The 13,837-nt window shown below is 49.5% G+C and overlaps 1 protein-coding gene across 1 annotated transcript in view; it reads left to right on the top strand.

Moving 5' to 3' along the window:
- Window positions 1–11,163, top strand: part of LOC135520876 (kinesin-like protein KIFC3) — a 37,468-nt gene extending 26,305 nt beyond the window's left edge. The window contains exons 8-19 of the mRNA XM_064946688.1: window positions 2,623–2,820; window positions 3,215–3,388; window positions 3,963–4,110; window positions 4,444–4,574; window positions 5,636–5,747; window positions 5,872–6,056; window positions 6,237–6,341; window positions 6,468–6,598; window positions 7,026–7,146; window positions 8,806–8,935; window positions 9,235–9,464; window positions 9,754–11,163. Of these exons, the coding sequence (XP_064802760.1) occupies window positions 2,623–2,820; window positions 3,215–3,388; window positions 3,963–4,110; window positions 4,444–4,574; window positions 5,636–5,747; window positions 5,872–6,056; window positions 6,237–6,341; window positions 6,468–6,598; window positions 7,026–7,146; window positions 8,806–8,935; window positions 9,235–9,464; window positions 9,754–9,885 (1,797 nt within the window). The 3' untranslated portion in view covers window positions 9,886–11,163. The remainder of the gene's footprint in view (window positions 1–2,622; window positions 2,821–3,214; window positions 3,389–3,962; window positions 4,111–4,443; window positions 4,575–5,635; window positions 5,748–5,871; window positions 6,057–6,236; window positions 6,342–6,467; window positions 6,599–7,025; window positions 7,147–8,805; window positions 8,936–9,234; window positions 9,465–9,753) is intronic.
- The last annotated feature ends 2,674 nt before the right edge of the window (window positions 11,164–13,837 follow it).

Here is a 13,837-nt window from a genome sequence, read left to right as displayed (position 1 = left end):
CAGTAAACATCACACATACAGAAGTTTCAAAACAATAAAGACATTACAAATGTCATATTATATATATATAAAGTGTTTTAACAATGTACAAATGGTAAAGGACACAAGATAAAATAAATAAGCATAGATATGGGTTGTATTTACAATGGTGTGTGTTCTTCACTGGTTGCCCTTTTCTCGTGGCAACAGGTCACAAATCTTGCTGCTGTGATGGCACACTGTGGAATTTCACCCAGTAGATATGGGAGTTTGACTATGTACAGACTCAGTGAGTATAGCCTTGCTATTAAGAAAGGCCATCGTAGGCAGTTTTGGCACTCAACAGAAGACAGGCTATGTGCACACTGCCCACAAAATGAGGTGGAAATTGAGCTGCCTACGGCGGCCTTTCTCAATAGCAAGGCTATGCTCACTGAGTCTGTACATAGTCAAAGCTTTCCTTAATTTTGGGTCAGTCACAGTGGTCAGGTATTCTGCCGCTGTGTACTCTCTGTGTAGGGCCAAGTAGCATTCTAGTTTGCTCTGTTCTCTCTAACAGTGCTCTGTCTCCCCCTGTATGAGAATGTTCTCTCTAACGGTGCTCTGTCTCCTCCTGTAGGAGAATGTTCTCTCTAACGGTGCTCTGTCTCCCCCTGTAGGAGAATGTTCTCTCTAACGGTGCTCTGTCTCCTCCTGTAGGAGAATGTTCTCTCTAACGGTGCTCTGTCTCCCCCTGTAGGAGAATGTTCTCTCTAACAGTGCTCTGTCTCCCCCTGTAGGAGAATGTTCTCTCTAACGGTGCTCTCTGTCTCCCCCTGTAGGAGAATGTTCTCTCTAACGGTGTTCTGTCTCCTCCTGTAGGAGAATGTTCTCTCTAATGGTGCTCTGTCTCCCCCTGTAGGAGAATGTTCTCTCTAACGGTGCTCTGTCTCCCCCTGTATGAGAATGTTCTCTCTAACGGTGTTGTCTCCCCCTGTAGGAGAATGTTTTCTCTAACGGTGCTCTCTGTCTCCTCCTGTAGGAGAATGTTCTCTCTAACGGTGCTCTGTCTCCCCCTGTAGGAGAATGTTCTCTCTAACGGTGCTCTCTGTCTCCCCTGTAGGAGAATGTTCTCTCTAACGGTGTTCTGTCTCCTCCTGTAGGAGAATGTTCTCTCTAACGGTGCTCTGTCTCCCCCTGTAGGAGAATGTTCTCTCTAACGGTGCTCTCTGTCTCCCTCTGTATGAGAATGTTCTCTCTAACGGTGTTGTCTCCTCCTGTAGGAGAATGTTTTCTCTAACGGTGCTCTCTGTCTCCCCTGTAGGAGAATGTTCTCTCTAACAGTGCTCCCTGTCTCCCCCTGTAGGAGAATGTTCTCTCTAACGGTGCTCTGTCTCCCCCTGTAGGAGAATGTTCTCTCTAACGGTGCTCTCTGTCTCCCTCTGTATGAGAATGTTCTCTCTAACGGTGTTGTCTCCTCCTGTAGGAAAATGTTTTCTCTAACGGTGCTCTCTGTCTCCCCTGTAGGAGAATGTTCTCTCTAACAGTGCTCCCTGTCTCCCCCTGTAGGAGAATGTTCTCTCTAACGGTGTTCTGTCTCCCCCTGTAGGAGACTGTTCTCTCTAACGGTGCTCTGTCTCCCCCGTAGGAGAATGTTCTCTCTAACGGTGCTCTGTCTCCCCTGTAGGAGAATGTTCTCTCTAACAGTGCTCTGTCTCCCCCTGTAGGAGAATGTTCTCTCTAACGGTGCTCTGTCTCCCCCTGTAGGAGAATGTTCTCTCTAACGGTGCTCTCTGTCTCCCCCTGTAGGAGAATGTTCTCTCTAACGGTGCTCTGTCTCCCCCTGTAGGAGAATGTTCTCTCTAACGGTGCTCTGTCTCCCCTGTAGGAGAATGTTCTCTCTAACGGTGTTCTGTCTCCCCCTGTAGGAGAATGTTCTCTCTAACGGTGTTCTGTCTCCCCCGTAGGAGAATGTTCTCTCTAACGGTGCTCTGTCTCCCCTGTAGGAGAATGTTCTCTCTAACAGTGCTCTGTCTCCCCCTGTAGGATAATGTTCTCTCTAACGGTGCTCTCTGTCTCCCCCTGTAGGAGAATGTTCTCTCTAACGGTGCTCTGTCTCCCCCTGTAGGAGAATGTTCTCTCTAACAGTGCTCTGTCTCCCCCTGTAGGATAATGTTCTCTCTAACGGTGCTCTCTGTCTCCCCCTGTAGGAGAATGTTCTCTCTAACGGTGCTCTGTCTCCCCCTGTAGGAGAATGTTCTCTCTAACGGTGCTCTGTCTCCCCCTGTAGGAGAATGTTCTCTCTAACGGTGCTCTCTGTCTCCCCCTGTAGGAGAATGTTCTCTCTAACGGTGCTCTCTGTCTCCCCCTGTAGGAGAATGTTCTCTCTAACGGTGCTCTCTGTCTCCCCCTGTAGGAGAATGTTCTCTCTAACAGTGCTCCCTGTCTCCCCCTGTAGGAGAATGTTCTCTCTAACGGTGCTCTCTGTCTCCCCCTGTAGGAGAATGTTCTCTCTAACGGTCCTCTGTCTCCCCCTGTAGGAGAATGTTCTCTCTAATGGTCCTCTGTCTCCCCCTGTAGGAGAATGTTCTCTCTAACGGTGCTCTCTGTCTCCCCCTGTAGGAGAATGTTCTCTCTAACGGTGCTCTCTGTCTCCCCCTGTAGGAGAATGAGAACCTGCGCAGCCGGGTGCAGCACCTGGAGAGTTCCCTGCAGCAGCGGGCTGATCAGCTGTCTCACCTGGAGAGACAGAGCGAACAAAGCGAGTGGAGGAGAGGAGAGGAGCAGAGGAGAAGAGAGGAGAGAGTGAGGGAGCTGCAGCTAGAGCTGGATAAAGAGAGGGCCAAAGAGCCACAGGTCAAGGTAGGGATTGTCTGAAAAAGACACCTTGCTGTGTATACATTACCTTCTCATTCTCTTATTTTACCTTTATTTAACTAGGCAAGTCAGTTAAGAACAAATTCTTATTTACAATGATGGCCTACCCCGGCCAAACCCTTCCCTAACCTGGACAACTGTGCCCCGCTCTATGGGACTCCCAATCACAGCCGGTTGTGATACAGCCCAGGATCGAACCCGGGTCTGTAGTGATGCCTCTAACACTGTGATACAGTGCTTTAGACTGCTGCGCCACTCGGTCCCGGATTCATTCAAATGAATCAGTTTTCTGATGGTTTGGAATCAGAAACTGGTCTTGTTGAATAAATGGTTTTATATTAAATGAGGTTATAACCGTCATTGGTATTTTCCGGGACAGATTGTCACTCAAACTGTGGAGGTGGAGTCCCCGGTGACTCTGAGGCAGTTGGCTGAGGCCAGAGAGAGGAACGAGCAGCTGTCAGAGAAACTGACCAATCAGAACGAGAAGTGCAGACAACTGGAGGAGCACATCAGGAAGTCAGATGAATTCAGCTGTAACCTGCAACACAAGGTGAGAACCAATGAAAAGTCACCTGCAACACAAGGTGAGAACCAATGAAAAGTCACCTGCAACACAAGGTGAGAACCAATGAAAAGTCACCTGCAACACAAGGTGAGAACCAATGAAAAGTCACCTGCAACACAAGGTGAGAACCAATGAAAAGTCGCCTGCAACACAAGGTGAGAACCAATGAAAAGTCCCCGTATTGGTTTGAACGTCCTCAGAAAAAGGTCAATATGTTCTGTGAAATATTCATGAACAAACATTACATTCCTGAGAAAAAATGTATTCTACTTCAAAGTTCACAATGACGAGATTTAACAGTTAAATTACTAACCAGAAGAAGAAACTAAAGTGTATAATAGTAACCTTCATTCCTACCAAGCTGTGCAAGTTATTATCTGCATCCAATATGGCATCCTATTCCCTATGTCACGTACTACTGGGCCCATGTTGGCTGGAGCCCAATGGCTCCTGGTCTAAAGTAGTGAACGAAATGGGGAGCAGGGTGGCATTTGGGACGCATTCCAATTCATGAACCTCATCATCATATGCTGAATGTGAATGGCACTGCCTCTCCCAGATTGCAGCGTACGAGCGGGAGATCAGTGTACTGCAGGAGGAACTGCTGAAGGAGATAGGTCACCTGGAGGAGAAGAGGGAGGAGGCTGTGAAGGCTGCAGCGACCTGCTCCGTAGAACACTTCCAGAGCCTGCAGGACCAGTTCTTTAGTGAGTCCCATCTAGTACAACCTTCAGAAGCTTCTACAGGCTGTGCAGATATGCTATGATATGGGCTTGTTGAATCTGGGAGCGCTGTTGATTCATAGGATGTTGTGCTTCATGCTCATCACATCACCATTGAGCATCTGTGACTGTCTTTCTTTCTTTCTTTCTTTCTCTGTTTGTGTGTGCGTGTGTGTGTGTGTCTGTGTGTGTGTGTCTGTGTGTGTGTGTGTGTGTGTGTCTGTGTGTGTGTGTGTGTGTGTCTGTGTGTGTGTCTGTGTGTGTGTGTCTGTGTGTGTGTGTCTGTGTCTGTGTGTCTGTGTGTGTGTCCTGTGGCAGACCTGCAGAAGCGTCTGACAGCGCTCCCTCCGACCCTGCGCACCATGAAGACAGACTACGCCAGCCTGAGGAGCCAGGTCCGCAACTTCTCCGACTTCTACGGAGCAGCCATCACCGACGCCAAGAAACAGGTCCCACAAAACACTGCTGCTGGATTAACCAGCGTTGTTTCAAGTCAAATCAAACTTTATTTAAAGTGCAGTTTAAACCCACAAAACTGTAAATCAATCAAATGAAAGAGATAAACACCCAACAGAAGGCAGCAGAAAAGATGTAAAGAGAAAACGATGTCTGAAGTTACAGTAAAGATATAACATTAATTAAAGGTCAAGCTGAAAAGGTGAGGTGTGTGTTCACCGTTTATCTCTGGCCTGTCTGTGTAGATATCCGCAGCTATGAGTGAGATTTCACCGTTTATCTCTGGCCTGTCTGTGTAGATATCAGCAGCTATGAGTGAGATTTCACCGTAAATCTCTGGCCTGTCTGTGTAGATATCAACAGCTATGAGTGAGATTTCACCATTTCTCTCTAGCCTGTCTGTGTAGATATCAGCAGCTATGAGTGAGATTTCACCGTTCATCTCTGGCCTGTCTGTGTAGATATCAGCAGATATGAGTGAGATTTCACCGTTTATCTCTGGCCTGTCTGTGTAGATATCAGCAGCTATGAGTGAGATTTCACCGTTTATCTCTGGCCTGTCTGTGTAGATATCAGCAGCCATGAGTGAGATTTCACCGTTTATCTCTGGCCTGTCTGTGTAGATATCAGCAGCTATGAGTGAGATTTCACCGTTTATCTCTGGCCTGTCTGTGTAGATATCAGCAGCTATGAGTGAGATTTCACCGTTTATCTCTGGCCTGTCTGTGTAGATATCAGCAGCTATGAGTGAGATTTCACCGTTCATCTCTGGCCTGTCTGTGTAGATATCAGCAGCTATGAGTGAGATTTCACCGTTTATCTCTGGCCTGTCTGTGTAGATATCAGCAGCCATGAGTGAGATTTCACCGTTTATCTCTGGCCTGTCTGTGTAGATATCAGCAGCTATGAGTGAGATTTCACGTTTATCTCTGGCCTGTCTGTGTAGATATCAGCAGCTATGAGTGAGATTTCACCGTTTATCTCTGGCCTGTCTGTGTAGATATCATCAGCTATGAGTGAGATTTCACCGTTTATCTCTGGCCTGTCTGTGTAGATATCAGCAGCTATGAGTGAGATGTCGGAGGCCAACAAGGACCTCCTGGAGAAGTACAGGAAGGAGGTGGCACTGCGGAGGAAGTACCACGAGCAGCTGGTCGAGCTCAAAGGTACGGTGAAACAACTTCCAGATGAAGGAAGAGACTGGAGGAGGGACTCTCTTTTTTCTATTGAAAAAAAGGCAATTATATATAACGCTGTATCATTATTAAAATAAACTGTCATTGTTGCTAGGCAACATCCGTGTGCTGTGCCGTGTGAAGCCGGTTCTGAAGGAGGACCAGCATGAGGAGGGCCAATCGGTGGTGGTAACCACGGACCCCAACAACGAATCAGCTCTCTCCGTGCTGAAAGGGCAGGGCCGCAGCCACAACTTTGAACTGGACCGTGTCTTCCACCCTCAGGCCACTCAGGAAGAGGTACTGAGAAACTCAGCCTCCATTACGAGACACAGTGCTGTCACCTCTCTATCTATTTAAATGAGTGGACGCCATGATGGCTCAGGGGTGGTATTTCAGTTTCTGCGGTGTGACTCAAAAAACAGCAGTGACTGTGAACGATACACACTCGCTAACCTTTGGTTTTCTACTGTGTCTAAGGTCTTCCAGGAGATCGAGCCCCTTGTGTCATCCTGTATAGATGGGTATCATGTCTGCATCTTTGCCTATGGGCAGACTGGCTCTGGGAAGACCTACACCATGGAGGTGTGTTGTAGCACTGCATACGAATGTGTAATGTTTGGTTTATAAATGTGTTGTTGTTAAATAAGGCTGAATATTTGATTGAAATTGACTCGTTGTATCAAAATCTCCATCCTGTGTTGTCGTCAGGGCAGCACAGAGAACCCAGGCATCAACCAGCGTGCTCTGAAACACCTGTTTAGTGAGATAGAGGACAGGAAGGACATGTGGACGTACACCGTGACTGTCAGCTCTGTGGAGATCTACAACGAGGTGCTCAGGTACCTTCCCAGCTGCTCTCCTTCCCTCTCAATGACTGGCAGAAAAATATCCCAGCATTTAGAAGTGGCGATATGTTTTATGATTCGTTATTCGAGTCTTCCGTTTTATATTTGTGCTACTATATTGTTTTATATTAGTAAATGAGGCCTAGGACTTAAATAGATGAAAAGTGCTTTAAGTTTACATTTACATTTAAGTCATTTAGCAGACGCTCTTATCCAGAGCGACTTACAAATTGGTGAATTCACCTTCTGACATCCAGTGGAACAGCCACTTTACAATAGTGCATCTAAATCATTAAGGGGGGGGGGGGTGAGAAGGATTACTTATCCTATCCTAGGTATTCCTTGAAGAGGTGGGGTTTCAGGTGTTAAGTTAGTGTTAGTGTTGTGATGATCTGACAATAACGTCCTGTTCTGTCCCCAGAGACCTGCTGAGTAAGGATGGAGAGAAGCTGGACATTAAGATCAACCCAGACGGAACAGGACAGCTGCACGTCCCTGGACTCAGGCTCATAGAGGTCAAGAGCTTCCAACACATCAAGAAAGTGAGGAGACTCACATTTATGTTTCTTAGGGTGAAAGTCCTGGTAACTTTCCAGAGATTTCCTGCTTATTCCCTGCTGATTGGTAGAATCTTCCAACCATTATTTCTGGAAAACCTGGGAATTTGGGGAGAGTTACCTGAATTTTTGCAACTGTATACTTTTTTCAGTGAGACTGATTTATCCAACTATATCAATAGATAATTTCCTTGACTTTTCGACCTCAAATTGAATAATAACTGAATATACTGTATTAAGCCATTTAACAGACACTTTTATTCAAAGAAACTTACAGTCAACCGGCAAACATTTTACGTCTGGGTTGCCCAGGGAATAGAACCCACAATCCTGGTGTTGCAAGAGCCGTGCTCTACCTGCTGAGCCGTGCTCTACCTGCTGAGCCGTGCTCTACCTGCTGAGCCGTGCTCTGCCTGCTGAGCCGTGCACCTACCTGCTGAGCCGTGCACCTACCTGCTGAGCCGTGCACCTACCTGCTGAGCCGTGCTCTACCTGCTGAGCCGTGCTCTACCTACTGAGCCGTGCACCTACCTGCTGAGCCGTGCTCTACCTGCTGAGCCGTGCACCTACCTGCTGAGCCGTGCACCTACCTGCTGAGCCGTGCACCTACCTGCTGAGCCGTGCTCTACCTGCTGAGCCGTGCTCTACCTGCTGAGCCGTGCTCTACCTGCTGAGCCGTGCTCTACCTGCTGAGCCGTGCACCTACCTGCTGAGCCGTGCACCTACCTGATGAGCCGTGCTCTACCTGCTGAGCCGTGCTCTACCTACTGAGCCGTGCACCTACCTGATGAGCCGTGCTCTACCTACTGAGCCGTGCACCTACCTACTGAGCCGTGCACCTACCTGCTGAGCCGTGCTCTACCTGCTGAGCCGTGCTCTACCTGATGAGCCGTGCTCTACCTGCTGAGCCGTGCACCTACCTGCTGAGCCGTGCACCTACCTGCTGAGCCGTGCTCTACCTGCTGAGCCGTGCACCTACCTGCTGAGCCGTGCACCTACCTGCTGAGCCGTGCACCTACCTGCGGAGCCGTGCTCTACCTGCTGAGCCGTGCACCTACCTGCTGAGCCGTGCTCTACCTGCTGAGCCGTGCTCTACCTGCTGAGCCGTGCACCTACCTGCTGAGCCGTGCTCTACCTGCGGAGCCGTGCTCTACCTGCTGAGCCGTGCTCTACCTGCTGAGCCGTGGTCTACCTGCTGAGCCGTGCTCTACCTGCTGAGCCGTGCACCTACCTGCTGAGCCGTGCACCTACCTGCTGAGCCGTGGTCTACCTGCTGAGCCGTGCTCTACCTGCTGAGCCGTGGTCTACCTGCTGAGCCGTGCTCTACCTGCTGAGCCGTGCTCTACCTGCTGAGCCGTGCACCTACCTGCTGAGCCGTGCTCTACCTGCTGAGCCGTGCTCTACCTGCTGTGCCGTGCTCTACCTGCTGTGCCGTGCTCTACCTGCTGTGCCGTGCTCTACCTGCTGAGCCGTGCTCTACCTGCTGTGCCGTGCTCTACCTACAGAGCCATACATCTCCATCAGAACCCTAATGGTTCATTTACTGTAATGGGAAAGTGTATACAATCATATGAAAATATGTTACTTGCAAGTTTCCTATAATTCTATATCACATTTCCATGAAATCTGTCACTTCCTGTGTAGCTTCTGGCGCAGGCGCGTCGAAACAGGATCACCTTCGGGACCCAGATGAACCAGCACAGCTCTCGCTCTCATGCCCTCCTCATGATCACTGTGCTGGGGACTGACCTGGCCAGCGGGGCCAAGACCACAGGTACGTCACACCTTAGAGACGGGACACACAGTGCCAACGAACCGTTAGAAGCAGCAGGTGGCTGCCCTATTGCCAGTGATCAGAACAGTGGCTGTCATTTTCTGTTCATTTCCATGTGATTCTACATGCTGAATCACCACCGTTCATCGACGCCCGCTGCTTTTCAGCGTTCGTCGGCGAGGTGTGTTTTGTCCGGGGTGCACTACTCATTTGGCAAGTGGGCCGGTTCCAAATATTGACACGATTCAAGGGACCAGAAAATGTTACGTTAACAGGTGATTGTTTTTTTACATCTGCAGGCAAGTTGAACCTGGTGGACCTGGCTGGCTCTGAGAGGGTCTGGAAGTCAGGAGCTGAGGGAGAGAGGCTGAAGGAGGCCCAGAACATCAACCGCTCTCTGCTGGCTCTGGGGGACGTTATCCAGGCTCTGAGGGGGAAGGAGAAACACATCCCCTTCAGAAACAGTCGCCTCACATACCTGCTGCAGGACTCACTGGGGAAGGGCAACAAGACGGCCATGGTGGTGCAGGTAGGGACTCAGGACAGTACAGTATGTCTGACACACACAGATTACAATGTCTGTATATCCATCTATATGTATACTCATAGGGCTGGCTTCCCGGACATTAAGCCTTGTCCTGGACTAAAAAGCATTCTGAATGGAGAAGTCCATACTGTATTTAGCCTACACATTACAAGACAACTAGGCTAAGGTGGTCCAGCCTGGCTTACATAACATACAGTACACTACATCAAACACACTGATTATACTGTCATATCTGTGTGGAAGTGTCCTCTCTGATGCTCTGGTCCTCCAGGTGTCTGCTCTGGAGAGTAACGTGGGAGAGACCATGTGTTCTCTGAAGTTCGCTGAGAGGGTTTGTAAGGTGGAGCTGGGGCCTGCGGCCAGGAAGATACAGAGAGGAGGGGGAAGCCATCAGTGTGACTAGAACTCCCCTTCCTGAAGTCATCCAACTTCCTGTTCCCATGGACGACCAGGACTCCAGGGACTCAACAGACACGCAGCCAACCAAATACATCAACAAGCAATAACAACAACAAACATCCCCCTTTTCCCAGTCAGCCAGTCTGTCTATCAGTCTGTCTATCAGTTTGCCAGTCAGTCAGCCAGTCAGTCAATCAATCAGTCTGTTTATCAGTTAACCAGTCAGCCAGCCAGTCAGTCAATCAATCAGTCTGTTTATCAGTTCGCCAGTCAGCCAGTCAATCTATCAGTCTGTTTATCAGTTCGCCAGTCAGTCAGCCAGTCAGTCAATCAATCAGTCTGTTTATCAGTTAACCAGTCAGCCAGCCAGTCAGTCAATCAATCAGTCTGTTTATCAGTTCGCCAGTCAGCCAGTCAATCTATCAGTCTGTTTATCAGTTCGCCAGTCAGCCAGCCAGTCAGTCAGTCAATCTATCAGTCTGTTTATCAGTTCGCCAGTCAGTCAGCCAGTCAGTCAATCAATCAGTCTGTTTATCAGTTAACTAGTCAGCCAGCCAGTCAGTCAATCAATCAGTCTGTTTATCAGTTCGCCAGTCAGCCAGTCAATCTATCAGTCTGTTTATCAGTTCGCCAGTCAGCCAGCCAGTCAGTCAGTCAATCTATCAGTCTGTTTATCAGTTCGCCAGTCAGCCAGCCAGTCAGTCAATCTATCAGTCTGTTTATCAGTTTGCCAGTCAGCCAGCCAGTCAGTCAATCAATCAGTCTGTTTATCAGTTCGCCAGTCAGTCAATCTATCAGTCTGTTTATCAGTTCGCCAGCCAGTCAATCTATCAGTCTGTTCATCAGTCAGTCAGTATAAAAGCTACCAGGTGTGTATTCAGTAAGATTAAATATTGAGAATATTGCAGATTCTCTAGTCTACCGATCATAATGTCTGTTCATGTCATGCACAGGAGGTTGGTGGCACCTTAATTAGGAGAACACATGGTTTCCAGGTGTTTGATGCCATTCCATTCGCTCCGTTTCGAACCTTGTTATGAGCCGTTCTCCCCTCAGCAGCCTCCTGTGATGTTATGTCTGTTGAACGTTCTGTAACGTTACACCCACCTGAACAGACCCCAGCTGTAACGTTACACCCACCTGAACAGACCCCAGCTGTAACGTTACACCCTCCTGAACAGACCCCAGCTGTAACGTTACACCCTCCTGAACAGACCCCAGCTGTAACGTTACACCCACCTGAACAGACCCCAGCTGTAACGTTACACCCTCCTGAACAGACCCCAGCTGTAACGTTACACCCACCTGAACAGACCCCAGCTGTAACGTTACACCCTCCTGAACAGACCCCAGCTGTAACGTTACACCCACCTGAACAGACCCCAGCTGTAACGTTACACCCACCTGAACAGACCCCAGCTGTAACGTTACGTCCTCCTGAACAGACCCCAGCTGTAACGCTACAACCTCCTGAACAGACCCCAGCTGTAACGCTACAACCTCCTGAACAGACCCCAGCTGTAACGCTACACCCACCTGAACAGACCCCAGCTGTAACGTTACGTCCTCCTGAACAGACCCCAGCTGTAACGTTACACCCACCTGAACAGACCCCAGCTGTAACGTTACGCCCTCCTGAACAGACCCCAGCTGTAACGTTACACCCACCTGAACAGACCCCAGCTGTAACGTTACACCCACCTGAATAGACCCCAGCTGTAACATTACACACACCTAAACAGACCCCAGCTGTAACGTTACGTCCTCCTGAACAGACCCCAGCTGTAACGTTACACCCACCTGAACAGACCCCAGCTGTAACGTTACGTCCTCCCGAACAGACCCCAGCTGTAACGCTACACCCACCTGAACAGACCCCAGCTGTAACGTTACACCCACCTGAACAGACCCCAGCTGTAACGTTACACCCTCCTGAACAGACCCCAGCTGTAACGCTACACCCACCTGAACAGACCCCAGCTGTAACGTTACACCCTTCTGAACAGACCCCAGCTGTAACGTTACGTCCTCCTGAACAGACCCCAGCTGTAACGTTACACCCACCTGAACAGACCCCAGCTGTAACGTTACGTCCTCCTGAACAGACGCCAGCTGTAACGCTACACCCACCTGAACAGACCCCAGCTGTAACGTTACACCCTCCTGAACAGACCCCAGCTGTAACGTTACACCCAACTGAACAGAACCCAGCTGTAACGTTACACCCACCTGAACAGACCCCAGCTGTAACGTTACACCCTCCTGAACAGACCCCAGCTGTAACGTTACACCCACCTGAACAGACCCCAGCTGTAACGTTACACCCACCTGAACAGACCCCAGCTGTAACGTTACGTCCTCCTGAACAGACCCCAGCTGTAACGCTACAACCTCCTGAACAGACCCCAGCTGTAACGCTACAACCTCCTGAACAGACCCCAGCTGTAACGCTACACCCACCTGAACAGACCCCAGCTGTAACGTTACGTCCTCCTGAACAGACCCCAGCTGTAACGTTACGTCCTCCTGAACAGACCCCAGCTGTAACGTTACACCCTCCTGAACAGACCCCAGCTGTAACGCTACACCCACCTGAACAGACCCCAGCTGTAACGTTACACCCTCCTGAACAGACCCCAGCTGTAACGTTACGTCCTCCTGAACAGACCCCAGCTGTAACGTTACACCCACCTGAACAGACCCCAGCTGTAACGTTACGTCCTCCTGAACAGACGCCAGCTGTAACGCTACACCCACCTGAACAGACCCCAGCTGTAACGTTACACCTCCTGAACAGACCCCAGCTGTAACGCACACCCAACTGAACAGAACCCAGCTGTAACGTTACACCCTCCTGAACAGACCCCAGCTGTAACGTTACACCCACCTGAACAGACCCCAGCTGTAACGTTACACCCACCTGAACAGACCCCAGCTGTAACATTACACACACCTGAATAGACCCCAGCTGTAACGTTACACCCACCTGAACAGACCCCAGCTGTAACATTACACACACCTGAATAGACCTCAGCTGTAACGTTACACCCTCCTGAACAGACCCCAGCTGTAACGTTACGTCCTCCTGAACAGACCCCAGCTGTAACGTTACACCCACCTGAACAGACCCCAGCTGTAACGTTACGTCCTCCTGAACAGACGCCAGCTGTAAAGCTACACCCACCTGAACAGACCCCAGCTGTAACGTTACACCCTCCTGAACAGACCCCAGCTGTAACGTTACACCCAACTGAACAGACCCCAGCTGTAACGTTACACCCTCCTGAACAGACCCCAGCTGTAACGTTACACCCACCTGAACAGACCCCAGCTGTAACGTTACACCCACCTGAACAGACCCCAGCTGTAACATTACACACACCTGAATAGACCCCAGCTGTAACGTTACACACACCTAAACAGACCCCAGCTGTAACGCTACACCCTCCTGAACAGACCCCAGCTGAGTCTAAAAATATCCTGATAAAGAAGGGCTATGACTTGAGGTCTCCGTGACAACGTCATCAGGATAACAGATAAGATTGAAGGGATAGGATGTCTCTACTGTCTCCTGTCTCCTGCTGTTCAGATAAGAAGCCTCTACTGTCTCCTGCTGTTCAGATAAGAAGCCTCTACTGTCTCCTGTCTGCTGCTGTTCAGATAAGAAGCCTCTACTGTCTCCTCCTGTTCAGATAAGAAGTCTCTACTGTCTCCTGTCTGCTGCTGTTCAGATAAGAAGCCTCTACTGTCTCCTGTCTGCTCCTGTTCAGATAAGAAGTCTCTACTGTCTCCTGCTGTTCAGATAAGAAGTCTCTACTGTCTCCTGTCTGCTCCTGTTCAGATAAGAAGCCTCTACTGTCTCCTGCTGTTCAGATAAGAAGTCTCTACTGTCTCCTCCTGTTCAGATAAGAAGTCTCTACTGTCTCCTGTATCCTGCTGTTCAGATAAGAAGCCTC

This window comes from Oncorhynchus masou, chromosome 29 (genome assembly GCF_036934945.1).
Source record: "Oncorhynchus masou masou isolate Uvic2021 chromosome 29, UVic_Omas_1.1, whole genome shotgun sequence".
Taxonomy (NCBI): Eukaryota; Metazoa; Chordata; class Actinopteri; order Salmoniformes; family Salmonidae; genus Oncorhynchus; species Oncorhynchus masou.
Note: the sequence above shows the minus strand (reverse complement) of the source record. Positions and strands in the feature narration are given on the sequence as shown.